Source organism: Akebia trifoliata, chromosome 6 (genome assembly GCF_017979445.1).
Source record: "Akebia trifoliata isolate Shusen 1 chromosome 6, ASM1797944v1, whole genome shotgun sequence".
Classification (NCBI taxonomy): Eukaryota; Viridiplantae; Streptophyta; class Magnoliopsida; order Ranunculales; family Lardizabalaceae; genus Akebia; species Akebia trifoliata.
The window spans coordinates 22,105,715-22,121,618 of record NC_141380.1 but is presented as its reverse complement, the minus strand read 5'-3'; the positions used below and the strand labels follow the sequence as shown (position 1 = coordinate 22,121,618).

General features: G+C 35.0%; 1 protein-coding gene across 1 annotated transcript in view; it reads right to left on the bottom strand.

Annotated features, from left to right (window-relative positions):
* The window catches only part of LOC147400410 (folylpolyglutamate synthase-like), a 66,045-nt gene extending 50,415 nt beyond the window's left edge, over window positions 1-15,630 (bottom strand). The window contains 2 exon segments of the mRNA XM_086446088.1: window positions 5,076-5,284; window positions 14,001-15,630. Coding sequence (XP_086302214.1) covers window positions 5,076-5,284; window positions 14,001-14,115 — 324 coding nt within the window. The 5' untranslated portion in view covers window positions 14,116-15,630.
* Window positions 15,631-15,904: the final 274 nt, after the last annotated feature.

The window sequence follows — 15,904 nt, the reverse complement described above, 5'->3', positions numbered from 1 at the left end:
GTAAAATACTCAAAATACCTTTAAACATATAATTTCCTCCCAATGAATACATATAATTTGTATAAAAAATACATTCATTTTTTATTTGATTTACTTGAAATTTCATCACTATTTCCTTGAATGATACTAGATCAATAATGAAAATCAGAGAGCTCGAAAATTAGCCGAGTCGATTTGACTTGATAAAATTGTGGCAATTCGATATATAGACAATATTTGGTCAGATACAAATAGTTGATTAGCCAACTCAATAGAGTTATCGAATCAACTCGTCTTGACTCAGGGATTTCATTTATTTTTTTCAAAGAGACTATTTTGGTCAACATAATATGATGTTTAGGGTATGTTTTTGTCATTTAATGATTCCAGACCACTAATGAGTCATGACAATCATGTGTTAAACAATGAGAGCAACTATTGGCACCCCAACTTTTAACACCCCAATTTCTTGGATTATTTATCACACCCCAATTAAAGATTAAAATACACTCTTCAAACATTACAGAACATAACACTCATACAAACAATTTCAACTTTTCAATAGTTGTTTACAATTATGATTAGACTCATATAAAATCTTAAACTCAAACAAAAAATCTAGCAAAAAAAGATTGAGAGAGCTTCTATTGGCACCCCAACTTTTACTTATTATCAACCATTCACTTATTTTCTTTATTTTTAATTGGGGTGCTAATAACAGCTCCCTAAATAATGGTATTTCATACATTTTACGATTTTATGTCAATTGTTCCTCACAGACGTGCTCCATTGTGAAATGTGAATCAAGGGTATTTTTTAGTATTTCTTGATGCATTTATGAATAAACTAGTAACTTCATATGCAAAAGTGTAGTTTAGGAATTTTACATAATAATATGGATGGGAAGTTACGAAAAGTCGTTAGGAAGAAAATGTTTAGAAAATTGGGTCTTAAAAAGTTCAAATTTTCTAACATGGAACTTTTCAATAAAAAATTTAAAATAAATGTACTAAATGGTCATTTTCCCTAAATTCTTTAAACACAAAAACAAAAAACCCTTAATAGATACAATTCTTGTTATAGGTAAACAGAATTTTATTAAAAAAGAAGAACAAGGCGGTCAAGGTGACCAACCACAATGCAAAGACTGCACAAAACAAAGGAAAAGAACGTTAAAGAGAACACAAAGCATCCCATTTGAAAACAAACTTCTCAAAAAAGACCCCCTTAAACGCCACATCCACCTTATACCAATAAAATAAAACCCCAAGAAACTCCAGAATCATGTCTTGATGAGTATTTTCCACCCCTGAAAAAATCCTCATGATCCTTTCCAACCAAGTCCCCCAACAAATTGCAAAGGGAGAAGAGCCCCAAGAAATTTTTTCCTTCAAAGGAACAAGTTTGAATTCAAGCTCTTAAAAGGAGAAAACAATTATTTGGAAAGACCCAATTAACAATGAACAATTGTAGAAAATGAGACCAAATTTTTGCCATGAATGGATAGTGAATGAGAATGTGATCGTTTGACTCTCAATTAGAAATGCATAAAGCACAAAAATTAAGAGATATAAGACCTCGATGGATAAGGTGATCAAGAGTAAGCAATTTCCTTGAAACCACAAGTCTCACAAAAAGGGAAATCTTAGCAGGAACTTTTGCCCCCTATGGTTATGGCTTTTGAGGATTAAAAGGATTTTAAGCCTCAATCTACTTGAGTTTAGGAGTTACCACCATACATAGAGTTTAGGCGTGAATCAACACCATGAAAAATGAGTTTTAGAAATATGTTTTTTGGCTTGTCACAATTGATCTAACCATTAGACGTACAGATAAGGAAGTTTGGCTTAAAGACAAGAAAGGTGTTAGGTAGCTTGTCTCACCCACCAAAGTTGTGGTTACCAAAGCATGGCCAAAGTGAAGTTGAAAACTAATTTTTCAGAGATTTTTTGAAGTTAGAAAAGATGAGAGAAGTTAAGAGTCAAATGGACTATAATTCAACTTATAAAATCATGAGGAAGGGTCAATGAGCAACCTAAAAATGAAAAGTTGTGCTAGTTGGATTTTTCTTTGAGCTCAAGACTCAAATGCAAATCCCCTAAGATTTCACTCTTTTGGGAGTTGTTTTTTGTTGGTTTAGTCTTAGGAAATATCTACAAATAGATACATCCCTGGTGGGACTTAAAACCTTATGCATGAAGATGAGTCCCATGGGACTGTTTTTGATGGCGTAGAGAGCTAGATGTAGATCTAGGAAGACTGATAAATTTACAACTCAACCAATTGGCAATGATTTGAGAGGCCCAGGAGCTTATAAGAAGATAGACAAGGCAATTTGTGTCTGATGTTGGACTAAACTCAACACGCCTCCGCACGTGGACTTGGTCAAAGCACGTGAAGATATGAACTAAGTGACGTGGAAGAGAGAAAGGCCTACTCTGATACCATAATAAATTTGGGGGTCCAACTCAAAACCAATTGGCTATGAGTAGAGAGGCCCAGGGCATGTTAAGTTTAGTCCCAGATCGGACACAAATTACCTTGTCTCTCTCCTTATAAACTCCTAAGCCTCTCTACCCATTGCCAATTAATTTTGAGTTGGACCTCCAAATTTAACATGGTATCAGAACACTGGTTTGTATAGGTCACGGGTTTGAATCTTTCCACCCTTATGGGTGAAGGGGAGTGTTGAGCATATATTTTCCTCCACTCTCAGATAAGTCATACCCAAGTTAATCCCCGTGACCCTCTTATATTCATAGTTCTCCCCTTCTCCAACAAATCGGTCTTCTGGGGTAAATGGTTGCTAACAAAGACCTTCACCTTTGACTGTTAGCTCTTTTTGAAATATAAATAAGAGTAGTGTGTGCTCATTGTGTATGCATGGATTGCTCCCAAAGGAACTTATTACATGGATATATAAAAGGGAAAATCACCTCATGAAGAGGGATTACTCTCTTCTTCCTTAACCATGAAAAGAAAAGAAAGCTAACTAAGAAATGTGAAGTTACTTGGAATTTAAAAGGAATTGAAACAACAACTATTTGGAATTAAATGCTAACTTTGAGCTTATTATGGACTTATAGGGGGGATTACCTCACATGAATGGATTACTCTCTACCACCCAAGCCACGAAATTTAAATGAACTAAAAAGCTTCAAAGAGGGGTGAGAATTCACTTGGACAGAATTTTGGGGGCTTGTAAAGGCTTTAAGAAGCAAACTTGACAGAGTTTAGGTATGCTAGACCTCTCCTCCTTTTGCTTTGGATGGGAGGTCTTATTTATAGGCTCTATGGAGACCCTTGGGGATAAACATGTCCAATTTCCTTAAGTTCCCAATATTCTCAAATAAAACTTAAAGAATGACCTCAATTGCCCTCCAACATCTTGTCCTTGATGGTTTTTTATTTATCCATAAGTCTTATCAATCATGATGACCAAGGGGTGGGATTGTAAAAGCCTACAAGGTTCTAGAGAATTCTAAGGGATGGATAAAATTGTCCAAGTCCCTTGACTATGGGTCAATCACTAGAGACCTAGTCCTAATTGCATGTAATTTGGAATTGTGAATTTGGACTTTTATGTCATTACCCCTAGCTAGGCTTCTAACAACCAAAGGATAAAAGTGTAAAAATCCTAGGGATACTAAAGAGTTCTAAGAGATGGGCAAAAAGGTTATGGTCCCTAGAATGTGATCAATTTACAAAGATTTGCATGAAGACCTCTTGAATTGTGGGCAAGGTTAATGGGCATAAGAGTAAATCACCTTAATTGAGTCTTAACAAGATGAAGTTAGGAAAGTAATTCAACTTATGTGGGGACCAAAACTTAACTAGGAGTCAAGATTAGAAGAAGGGGAGAAAAACTAAAAAGTCTATATAAGAAAATGATGAGCAGCTTAATGCAAGAGTATAGAAGGGAAAGAGTGGGATTTTCTTGAGGAATAAGTCATTAAGAAAGGGATTAGGAAGACTTTTCCCTACGCAAATCTTAGGCACTCATGGGCCCTAACAACCTCAACCAAATGGGCTTGGGTGGGTGTGCTAGTGTGCAAATTTGGCTATGATGATAACCGACCCAAGGTCCAAATGAAAAACAGCTAGGGCCATGGGTGACTCAAAGCACCAAGGAAATTTCCTTTAGGCCGTGGGTACCCAATGGCCTAGTTTGGTTTAGCTTCGAAAAATGTTCCTATGAGAGTTGGGCTCCACTGAAGTGGGCCCCACTTGATTAAATTGAAAATCCTTGGATTGGGCTTCTCTTGCTGGACTTTGAGAGCTTTTGGGCTCAGTCCGGACAAATTGGGGTGCCTACACCCCCCAAATGGCTTTAAACGGAAAGGAGGCATCACCTTGGGGCTCAAGAGCACTTCTAATAGATACAATAACGTCTTGAATTGGAAGCTCTCTGCCTTAAAATACATGTCGATTTCTCTCTCTTTCTGAATACCCCAACATATAGCAAATGGGATAATAGATAAAAGTATACTCTTGGCTCAATGACATCCAGGCCCTGAATAGAGCTTTCACCAAATCCAAAAAACACGTAAAGATACCAAACAAACCCGAGGTCAAGTATTCAATAATGCTAGATGGGATGAATGCCCATTTTGGGGGAGCTAGGAAAGAAGAGGGTTTTTGTCACCAGAAGAGGATCCCATCATGAGAGATTGTAGATATGGGAATGGGATTCCTGACACATGACAGGAGAGCTAGAATTTTTTTTGATTGATGTGTAGCAAACAAACTAAAGGAAAATCTTACTGGATAGCAATAAGACCAACCTTGCTTTTTTAGAGCTAAATAGTGGGCAGTCCATAAACATGTCTACAATACCATCAAGGATGTTGAGATAGATGACTGAGGGAGCTAAAGAAGATAGAATGAGAAATGAATCTACTTGAGGGGATCTAGGAACAGTCCAATGTTTATGATATGGCATTGATGATGATCATCATCATCTCAATCATATATGTTTGTTTTACTAATTTCAGTTTGCAAAGCTATGACAACGAGACCCAAATGGAAGTCATGAAACAATTAGTAGAATTCTCAACAAAAGACTTCTAAAATGGCACAATTGTAACTGAAATTACCTTGAGATACATTGCCATCCTCTCCATTTTTCCATATCTACCACCTATATTTGATTTATCTCCACGTTTCTGACAAGTAATGAGAGAGGAGAGTGCTTCCATGGCGGTTTCATATGAAGAAAGAGGCAAGTCTTGTGAATTTGCAAGCAAAATCCCATCACTACCCATTTTTTCAATGACTTGAAATGACCACTTTTTATATCTCAAACCTGCAATACCAAGCCAAAAAAGAAGCTCAGCAACTCATAAACTGACATATTCATTATACATTGCAGTAGAGAATAACAATCATAATGACCATCCAACCTTTTTTGCATAGTAAAATTCTAAGACCAAAGTATCAATAACATTAATTTTTAACCAAAATGCTAGCAATAAATCCAGGAAGCGAAAGTGATAAACACGAGCCTTAAGTTGGAGATGCTAACTGAGAAACAACAAGAGAAAGAAAATGGGCAAAAAACAATCAATTGTACTTCATCCGAAATGTCTCCCTCTCTAGGGACTATTTTCCAGCAACGACATTCCCCACTCAATACTTGATTGATAATAAATTTTTCCTAACCCATTTGTTTCATTAAACATGCAATCAACCATGAAGAGTAAACCTCATAAAACTAGAATGAAGCCAACCTCAAATTATGAAGACAAAAAAACACTACTAAAATCTCAAGTGAAGCCCTTGAAAGAAATGAATAGTATAGGTCTTTTCTCAAAAGATGTGATGGGGACATCAATGCTTGAAGAGTATATTTTATTTTTATTTAATATTTTTGTTTTAGGGCTTTATTTTTATGTTTTTGGCCTTATTTTCATGTTTTATTGGCTCATGGTCTTAGAATAATATTTAGGGGTAGTTTGGTATATTTAATGTCTTTTATTTAAGTTTATAAAGATTGAAAATTTAGGAAAGAGAAAGTTACGAAAATTAGGTTAGTTATTTGGTATTTTAGTTTATTACGATTCTTGGATTTATTTTCTTTATATATAAATTGTATTAGAATTTTTTTTAAGAAGAATTTGATGAATAAAGAATGAGTTTCTATAGAGTTTTTGAAGTGAGTTCTCCAACATTCTTAGTGGTATTCCAAAAAACACTTGAATTCCAAGGTTCTATCTTTCTATCCCTTCTCTTTTTCTCTTAATCTTATATCTATTTTCTTGATTTTCTTTTAATCCTCGTTGTTTATGATTTTCTTAATTCTTGAATTCTTAAAATCTTGAATTCTTGAACCCATTTTATTCTACCCTGAATTCTTTCCCATTTTCTTTAACCCTTATTCCATTAATCTCTTCTTCAAATCTACCCTATACTATTTCCAGTGTTTAAAGTTCCTAAAGCTCACTTGAGGTGTTTTGGGTTCTTGAAGTGAGGCGAAATGAGGCGTAAGCCTCGATAAATTTATAAAACAATCTCTAAAAATAAGAAATAAAAATTATAATGAAGCAACATTTTTATGGAATCCCTATAATATGCTCCATTATTTTTCCAAACTTTCAAAATGGTTGTGGCTAATCTTCTTATTTTTCTCATCCCTTCAATAGATTAAAACTTTCATATCATTTTTAACATCTTCGGATGAGCATAGAGCAACATTTGTTCTAATGCACGCAAGTTGGTCTTTCAATCTATTCATCCATCTATACTACATTAGAACAATACACACGTTCTACATAAATATACGACTTCCCCAAACCGGTATTGATCAATCAACTTGAACCCATGCTTTCAAGTGGGGTATCTTTTATTAACTCCACCTCAATCCACTTGTTTATAACTTCTTTTAGTCATTACCAACATCCATCATTCCCCTAACCCCCATTGTTTACATTTTCTTCCCTCATCGTCCTACATTAAATTGGTATTAGAGACAAGGGTCAAGTGACAAGAATTAGCAGATCACATTGAGGGGAGATGGACTCAACAGAGATGTTCTCAGAGAAGTTGAAAAAAATATTGTCAGAATTACGTCAAACGCTCCACTCTCGGGCATATTTTCGCATTATTCATGATTATATTATAAAGGAAAGCAAAAAAACAAAAAAATAAATAAAAACAAGCAATTACGTGGTCAATGGTATGAAGAGTTCAGGCAACAAAACTTGTGCTCCAAGTACAATCGTCATGGTCACTATAAATCATAATGTTCAATCTAGGATAACAAAAGTATAAGCAATTAAAGTACATGAGCCTAAACTCAAGGTAAGTAATGAAGAAATCAAGGAAGAAATCTATGAGCTTGGTTTCAGCGAGAGTGAGATTGGCGAGTGTGGGGCATCATTATTGGATCTTGAAGAAGAATCTATGTCTGAAAAATCTAAACAACAAGAAAAGGAAATTGTTGAGTCGTTACATCCTTTACTGCTTACACAGGTTTTATCCCATGGAAAAGAAAAGGTAGCTAATATTTTGGAGAAACCAATGAGTTACATTATACATGGAGCATTTAAGAGTACCAACTTCAGTTTTACCCAAAATATAAGAGTCCAATAGTTATTTATGTGGTTTGATGATATCTATTGAAGCACGGAAGGTGCATTAGTTGAGAAGCAAGTCAAGATTAGATTACATGTGGATTATAGATATTTCATATGCTAGGGAGTTACTATAATTTTATTTCTCCAGTGGCAAAATCTTCCCATCAAAGGTGAATTGATGAGGACATCAAAGCTTGAAGAATAGATTTTATTTTTATTTAGGTTTATGTTTTAAGGCTTTATTTTTTATGTTTTTGACTTTATTTTCATGTTTTATTGGCCCATGGTCTTATATAATATTTAGGGGTGGTTTGGTAAATTTAGTGGCTTTTATTTAATTTTATAAAGATTGAAAATTTAGAAGAAAGAAAGTTATGAAAAATTAGTTTATTTATTTGGCATTTTAGTTTATTAGGATTCTTAGATTTATTTTCTTTATATATGGATTGCATTAGGATTTCTTTTATCGAAGACTTTGATGAATATAAAGAATGAGTTTCTTTCATGTAGTTTCTTGAAGTGAGTTATCCATAATTCTTGGTGTGATTCCAAGAAACCCTTGGTGTGATTCCAAGGTTCTATCTTTCTATCCCTTCTCTTTTTCTTTTAATCTTATATCTATTTTCTTGATTTTCTTTTAACCCTCATTGTTCTTCATTCTTGAATTCTTGAACCCATTTTATTCTACCCATAATCCTTTCCCATTTTCTTTAACCCTTATTCTGTTAATCTCTTCTTCAAATCTACCATATACTCTTATCACCCAATCCCATACTAGATTCCCCTAACCCCCCTTATTTTCATCTTCTTGCCTCATCGTCTTGTATCAATATGTATTAGTGATGATAAGTAGATAACATGGGATTGATAAAGTAGGCCATGGAGACTCATCAAAAATAAATAAATAAGAACATAAGGTAAGCCATGAGCTTGAACCAAGACCATAAATGAGGCATCCGAGACAAATATGTAGAGTCAATCGTAGGCAATTTTAAGAATGTTGATTTAGTTGTCAAGTGTTTCACTTGAATGTTGATTAAGATTTAAATAAACTGCCAAGATAAGAGTGTTGATTTACTTTAATTGTAGTAAATATATTTTAATAGACAATTTGAAGGCAACAAAAAAGAATTTTGTTGACAACTTTGAAGGTGGCATATACACTTCTTAATCTAACTTCAGGTTTTTTCAAACAATGAAGAAGAAAAAACAACAATTAAAATATAAAATGAAATGATGAAAAAGGTCCCCACCAAGTATACAAATTCGAAGGGACCAGCTATGCCTTTTGGAGCTGAATGTTTGACAATTAAGAAAAATATTCGTGGATTAAGCATAGCCAAGATGAAGATGCTGAGATAGATGAGTGGAAAAAGTAAGATAAAATTGGAAATGAACGCATATAAACTTAACAGAAAGTCGAAGACTGATAAAAGCCTCAGTTACAAAGAGCGTGCAAAGTTGTAATTTGTCCAAACCAATAGAGAATGAAAAAAGAAGAAAAAGAGTTTTTTAGGGGAAAAGTGCATAACCCTAACCCGCCTACCTCTTTTACTTATAACATTCCAACTAAAGACATGTTCGATTAGGCTGAGAAAAAAATATAAGAGGTATGATCTCAAGGCACCAAAATGATAGTTGACTATTTGACTAGACCAAGGGGGCGTTTGGTTCGGATTGTAGATCCTGACTCTTGATTCTAATTATGGATTGTCAAAATCAAATTACAAAAACTGATTTCCAGAATCCAAAATCCCATTTGCTAACATTGTTTCTGAAAAGTGATGTTGTGGAAAAAATTACCCAATTACACTTCTTGAGTTGAAAAAGTGAGTAAAAATACATGTCCTAGAGATTGAAGATAATGAATGTTTTAGAGAAAAAATCAAAGATTTTGGGAAAGAGTTTAAAAAGATAATATTTAGGTCATTTTCTATTAGTTTTCAAGTGAATTGTATGTTAAGGAACATGTTAAAATTAAGATTACCCAAAAAATTATGATGATTTTGTATTTTTATTTAAAATTTATTATTATTATTATTATTATTATTATTGTTGTGTTGTTATTAATAACTATATTTATTTATATAATTATATATTAATATTAGTTATTATTATTATTATTATTATGATTGTTTCTTTTGTTATTATTACTATTACTATTGTTATTAATTATAATTATATTACTATTATTATTATTATTATTATTTGTTATTATTAATATTAATATATTATTTATATCATTATTGTTAAAATAATAAAATAATTTTATTATTATTATTTGGATAACATTTGTTATTAGTATTATTGTTGTTATTGCAAGATGTAATTCAAGATCGTCATAAGTGGATAGTCTGTGAGAATCACGAGATTCTTCCTGAGAATTATTTTTAATTCTCAAAAACTTTGGTTCCTAATTATGAAAAAATCAGGTCAATAATCCAAACCAAACGATGCATCGGATTTTAGAATCCTAGAATCAGATTCTAAAATCCGAAACAACCGCTCCCTTTAACCTATAAGAAATCGGGAATTTTAGAGGAGCAAAACATGAAAATATGCAACTTGATGATGTGGAAGCAAAATAAAAAAATTGGCAGCCGGCTTGAGTCATATGGCCCTTGAAAATCAAATCAATGGAGTCTCACTTTGACCTGGACTTCTAGTCGATTGGTATCCCACTAATCAAAGCAAAGGAATTTCCCTTGCCCAACCACAATAATAGGCAAATAAAATCTTATTTCATCTATTCAATAATAAGGGAGGGTAGACATATTTAAACTTGGCATGGGAAATCCCCTGCACTTCGTCTCAAACAACTCACCTTTCTTTCTCTTGTTTTTTTAAAAAAAGGTAAAATTCAGTAGTTAAAACTCCTAGCTTCTAGGTAGTTACTAACTGTACGATTTTCAGCATATAAAAGTGAAGAAAGAAGAGAAAATAAGAAAGGAATAGTGATTACTGTTTAGGCAGCACTATTCACCGTGAACACTAACTCTTTATTATTTATATTAAATAAGAAATAAGAGTATACTATGGCGCAGCTAGTAGCACCATAATATAATACATCCTATGCTCATTTCAACACCCTCAAGCAGAACATAGATGTCAGTCATGCAAAGCTTGCCAAGTAACTCCATGCGCCTTTTTTCTGTCAGTGACTTGGTAAGAATATCTACAATCCGATATTCTATATGCATATAAGGAATACTAATTTCTTTGGACAACACATTTTCCCTAATGAAATGTTTGTCTACTTCGATGTGCTTGATCCTATAATGAAGGACAGGATTGTGAGCAATGCCAATGGCTGCCTTGTAAGAATATCTACAATTCGATATTCTATATGCATATAAGGAATACTAATTTCTTTGGACAACACATTTTCCCTAATGAAATGTTTGTCCACTTCGATGTGCTTGATCCTATAATGAAGGACTGGATTGTGAGCAATGCCAATGGCTGCCTTGTCATCACAATAAAGCTTCATCTCCCCCTGAACAAGTAAACTAAACTCGTCCATGAGAGTTTTAAGCCACATCATCTCACAAGAACCATGGGCCATTGCCCTATATTCTGCATCACAACTCAATCTGGCCACAACGGACTATTCTTTACTCCTCAAAGTGACAAGATTACCACCTAAGAAGGCACAATAACAAAGGTAGACTGTTATGTCAATAATAGATCCTACTCAATCTGCATCTGTGAAAGCTTCTATACGAAGATGTCCATTATTTTTTAAGAGAATGCCAAGTCCTGGTGAGGACTTCAAATACCTCAAAATCCTCTCAGCAGCCTCCTAATGACTCATCCTTGGTGAATGCATGAACTGGCTAATGGCATTAACAGAGAAGGTAATATCTGGACGTGTGAGAGAGAGATAAATCAATCTCCCTACTAACCTCTGGAACATATCAATGTCTTCAAGTGGCTCACCATCTTTTGTGTCCAATTTTCGATTGGTCTCCATAAGGGTATTAGCTGTTTTTGCACCCAACTTTCTTGTGTCCTTCAAAAAATCAATAACATATTTTCTCTGGGAGATGAAAATGCCCTTCTTTGACCAAGCAACCTCAATCCCCAGAAAATATCTAAGGGGACCAAGATCTTTAATTTCAAGCTCTCTTGCAAGGAACTTTTTTAACTTAAGAATCTCATCAATACTGCTATACGATACAACAATATCATCCACATAAACTAAAAGGACCATCATGTTGCCAACACGATGCATTACAAATACGACAGTTTGTACCCAAACCTCTTCATTGCCTCACTAAATCTGTCAAATCAAGACATGGTTGACTGTTTGAGGCCATATAATGATTTCTTAAGTTTGCAAACCCTCCCTTCTTGTCCTAGAGCACTGAAACAAGGAAGGGGTGTCGTGTACACTTCTTGTAGGTCACTATTAAGAAAAGCATTCTTCACGTTGAGCTAATAAAGTGGCCATGACAGATTTGCTGCAATCGATAATAAAACTCTCACTGAGTTCATCTTTGCCATTGGTGCAAATGTTTCCTGGTAGTCAACTCCATATGACTGTGTAAAGCCCTTGGCCATAGACGCGCCTTGAACCTATCAATTGTCCCATCCTCTTTACATTTAATGGTGTATACCCACTTGCATCCAACTACTTTCTTCCCATCAGGAAGTTGGACAAGATCCCGAGTGTCACTCTTCATTAATGCATTCATTTCCTCTTGCATTACCTACTTCCACTTTGGATGATGAAAGGCTTCTGCAACACTCGTAGGAGTGGACGCTGGACAAAGAGATGAGACAAAAGATTGCAAACACGGAGATAATGAAGACTAAGAAAAAATATTAGAAATAGGATGTGTGATGGTACAAGAACACTTCTTTTTGTGTAAGGCAATAGGAAGATAGTCTAATGGGAGTAAAGGAGTAGGATTACTTGATTATTCAGAGGTTGATTAAATAGGTTGCTCAGCTACCGTGGTTGTTAGCTTAGGACATCTCGGGTAAGTCTTTAGTAGTGTCAACCAAGGAAGGTGGCTGAACTAAAAAGGAAGGATTCAGGGAGACAAGAACATTAAACAAAGGAACCGAGAGAGGTACCTCATCACTACTACTACCCCCCCCCCCCCCCCCACTTGAAGAGGTACTGAAGTAAGACCATCAAAGAAAGATCTTGACTCAAAAAAGGTTACATCCATGGCTACAAAGCCTTTTCCAGAGATAGGATCATAGCACTTGTACCCTTTTTGACTAGATGAATAACCAACAAATATGCATTTGACTGACTTTGCATCCAACTTGGTCCTTGAGAGCCCCAACACATGAGCAAAACACACACATCCAAAAACACGAAGGGGTAATGTAAACAAATGAGAGGAAGGAAACAACAACTAATGTGGAGATCGCATACCTAACACATGGGAAAGAATGCGGTTGATCAAATATGTCAATGTAAGTACCGCTTTAGACCACAATCTCTTGTCCACCTTCATATTCAACAATAGACTTTGACCAACTTCAAGTAAGTATCGATGCTTTCGTTCTGGCACACCATTTTGTCGTGGTATATACTCACAACTACTTTGATGAAGAACTCTTAGTTCTTTGAGTAGGGTTTGAATTTTTCTTTCTTGGTATTCCTTGGCATTGTCAGAGCGGAAGACTTTAATCTTTTTTTCAAATTGAGCATGGATCATCTAATAAAAAAAACGAATGATCTAGGGAACTTCTTCTTGCAACTTCTTAAGAAATAACCATGTGTATCGTGTGTGACCATCCACAAAAATGATAAAATAATGGAAACCAAGATAAGTTAAAATGGGCAAAGGACCCCAAACATCACTATGAATCAAATCGTAGAGTACAAGAAATACATACAGGAAATGACACACGGGTATGTTTAGCTAACTAACATACCTCACAATATAAAGTATCCAAACTGGCAGAAATAAATAATTCAGGAAACAAAGTCTTCAACGCAAGAAAAGATAAATGACCTAATCGGTAATGCCAAAGCATAATCCGATCTCTACTGACACTACTAATACTAGATTGGAGGGTACTAGGAGGTGCCAGAGTTGTGTCCAGAAGATACAACCCGTTAGCTTCACAACCACATCCAATCTCCCTCCTCATATCAAATCTTGGAACACACAATGAGAAGGAAAAAGGATTACAATACAATTATGTATCTTAGCAAGACGACTAACAGAAAGAATATTAGAAGTAAAACCGGAACATGAAGAACAATTGGTAAAGAAAAATTAAGAGATAAACTAATTGCACCTTCCCCTCCAACAAAGGAGAAGGAGCCATCTGCAATTTTGACATGAAGATGACTAGAAGAAGAAGAATGAGAAGTAAACAATGAGTACATACCTGACACATGGTCTAAGACCCCGGAATCAATAATCCAAGATAACTCAAAAGTAGAAAGAGACACATAATGTGCAGAGGCATGTATACCTGAGTGGGCAAGAGAAGTGGAGCTGGTAAGAGGATGCTCAAGTTGTGCAAGACGACGACACAATAACTCAATCTCTGATGTATGATCTGTACCAACACCCATCTGAGAGAGCATAGACTGAGATATAAAAGATGAGGAATCTGTGGTTGTAACACCTGATATTGGCTGAGAAGCATGTGCTTGATATGAACTTCCAGACTGTGGAAGAGGAACTTGACTTGCTGAATGTAGTTGACTTCCCAATCAAATCCCAATAAAACTCTCTAGTATGACGAGTCTTTACACAATGATCACATTTGAGTTTTTCCTTCACTTCAGCTGTTAAAGGCCTTTTTCCATGGCGACAATTTCCTCCTTTAAAAAATTTATGTGACCCTGATGTTGTAATCATAACAGATATCTCTATCTGTCCAATGAGGTGCCCTTAGCAAGGCGTCAACTTACTCACTCTGAATCAGTGCAAATACCTGGTTGAGTGAGGGAATGGTATCTCTACCAAGTATTTGAACGTGCATAAACTCAAACTCCGGGTTGAGACTGGCTAAGAACTGAAATGCTCTACCTGGTTCCTATATTTCAATACTTCATTAGGATAAGTAGGCATAAAGTTGTGATACAAATCCAACTCTTCCCATAGAGCACGAAGAGTGGAAAAATATTTAGTCAATGATCTACCACTCTGCTTCAAGGTTGAGATCTCCTGATGTAGATGATACACTCTAGCTACGTTTTTAACCTATGAGTATGTCTAGGCAACAGCATCCCGAACTTCCTTGGGTGTACAATAGAACATAAATACCCTAGATATTTGTGGCCGCATAGAGTGAACTAACCGCAACATAACTGTGAGATTCTCAAAGTCCCACCTCTCATGAAAAGCATCACTAGACGGGGGCTCCTTCTTAGTCTTAGTAATGTAGCCTCATTTTCCTCTACTGCCAATAAACATTCTTGCTGACTGAGACCACTCCAAATAATTTTTTCCATCAAGTTTTACCGTTGTGATCTTAAGACTTGGATTATCCAAGGGTGTAGAGTTAAACATAGAGACTAATAGGGTGGTCTTACTTGAATCACTCTCATTGCGACTAGTCATCCTCTAAACACATGGGAATCAAACAAAATACTATTGTACGAGCCACAAAACACTATTGATTATCACAAATCAACTATCAACAACATTGACTGATCTGCACAGATCAGTTTCAATATTATTGAGGCTATACGGCCATTAAAAACTTCCAAGAAACATAAAAAATAACAATTAAGGAAGATCAATCCCACAAACAGAATCCCAATAACTCATGTGCATCCAATTAGTCTAAATCCGTATTTTTTTTTTCCATAAACTAATTGGAATGTTTTAACGATAAAAGATGCTAATAAACCAGCCAAAATCAGTAGAATAATCACTCTTATTGTTTGGTGGATGAAGAAGTCCCCTCAATCCAAAACCCTAGATGTTTATCTCTCCATAATGATGATGCACCCAAAAATAAGTGTGAGGATGTATTCCGTAGATTCGTAGATGATTCTTGGATCGATTATATTTTAGCTATGATACCATGTAGGATTTTCAGCATATAGAAGCAAAGAAGAAAGGAGAAAATAAAAGGAATAGTGATTACTGTTCACGCGGCACCATTCACCACGAACATTAACTCTTTATTATTTATATTAAATAAGAAATAAGAGTATACTATGGTGCAGCCAGGAGCACCATAATACAATACATCCTATGCTCATTTCAACACTAACAAAGCAAATTCTCTTTAAAATAAGAAGGCATTGAATAGAACCCAAGTACCTATCAAAAAACTAATTGATCAAGCATATATTAATATAACTCGAATTGCTAAAATCTAGGGCTGTAAAAAATTACGAAAGCTTTTTAAATGTGTTG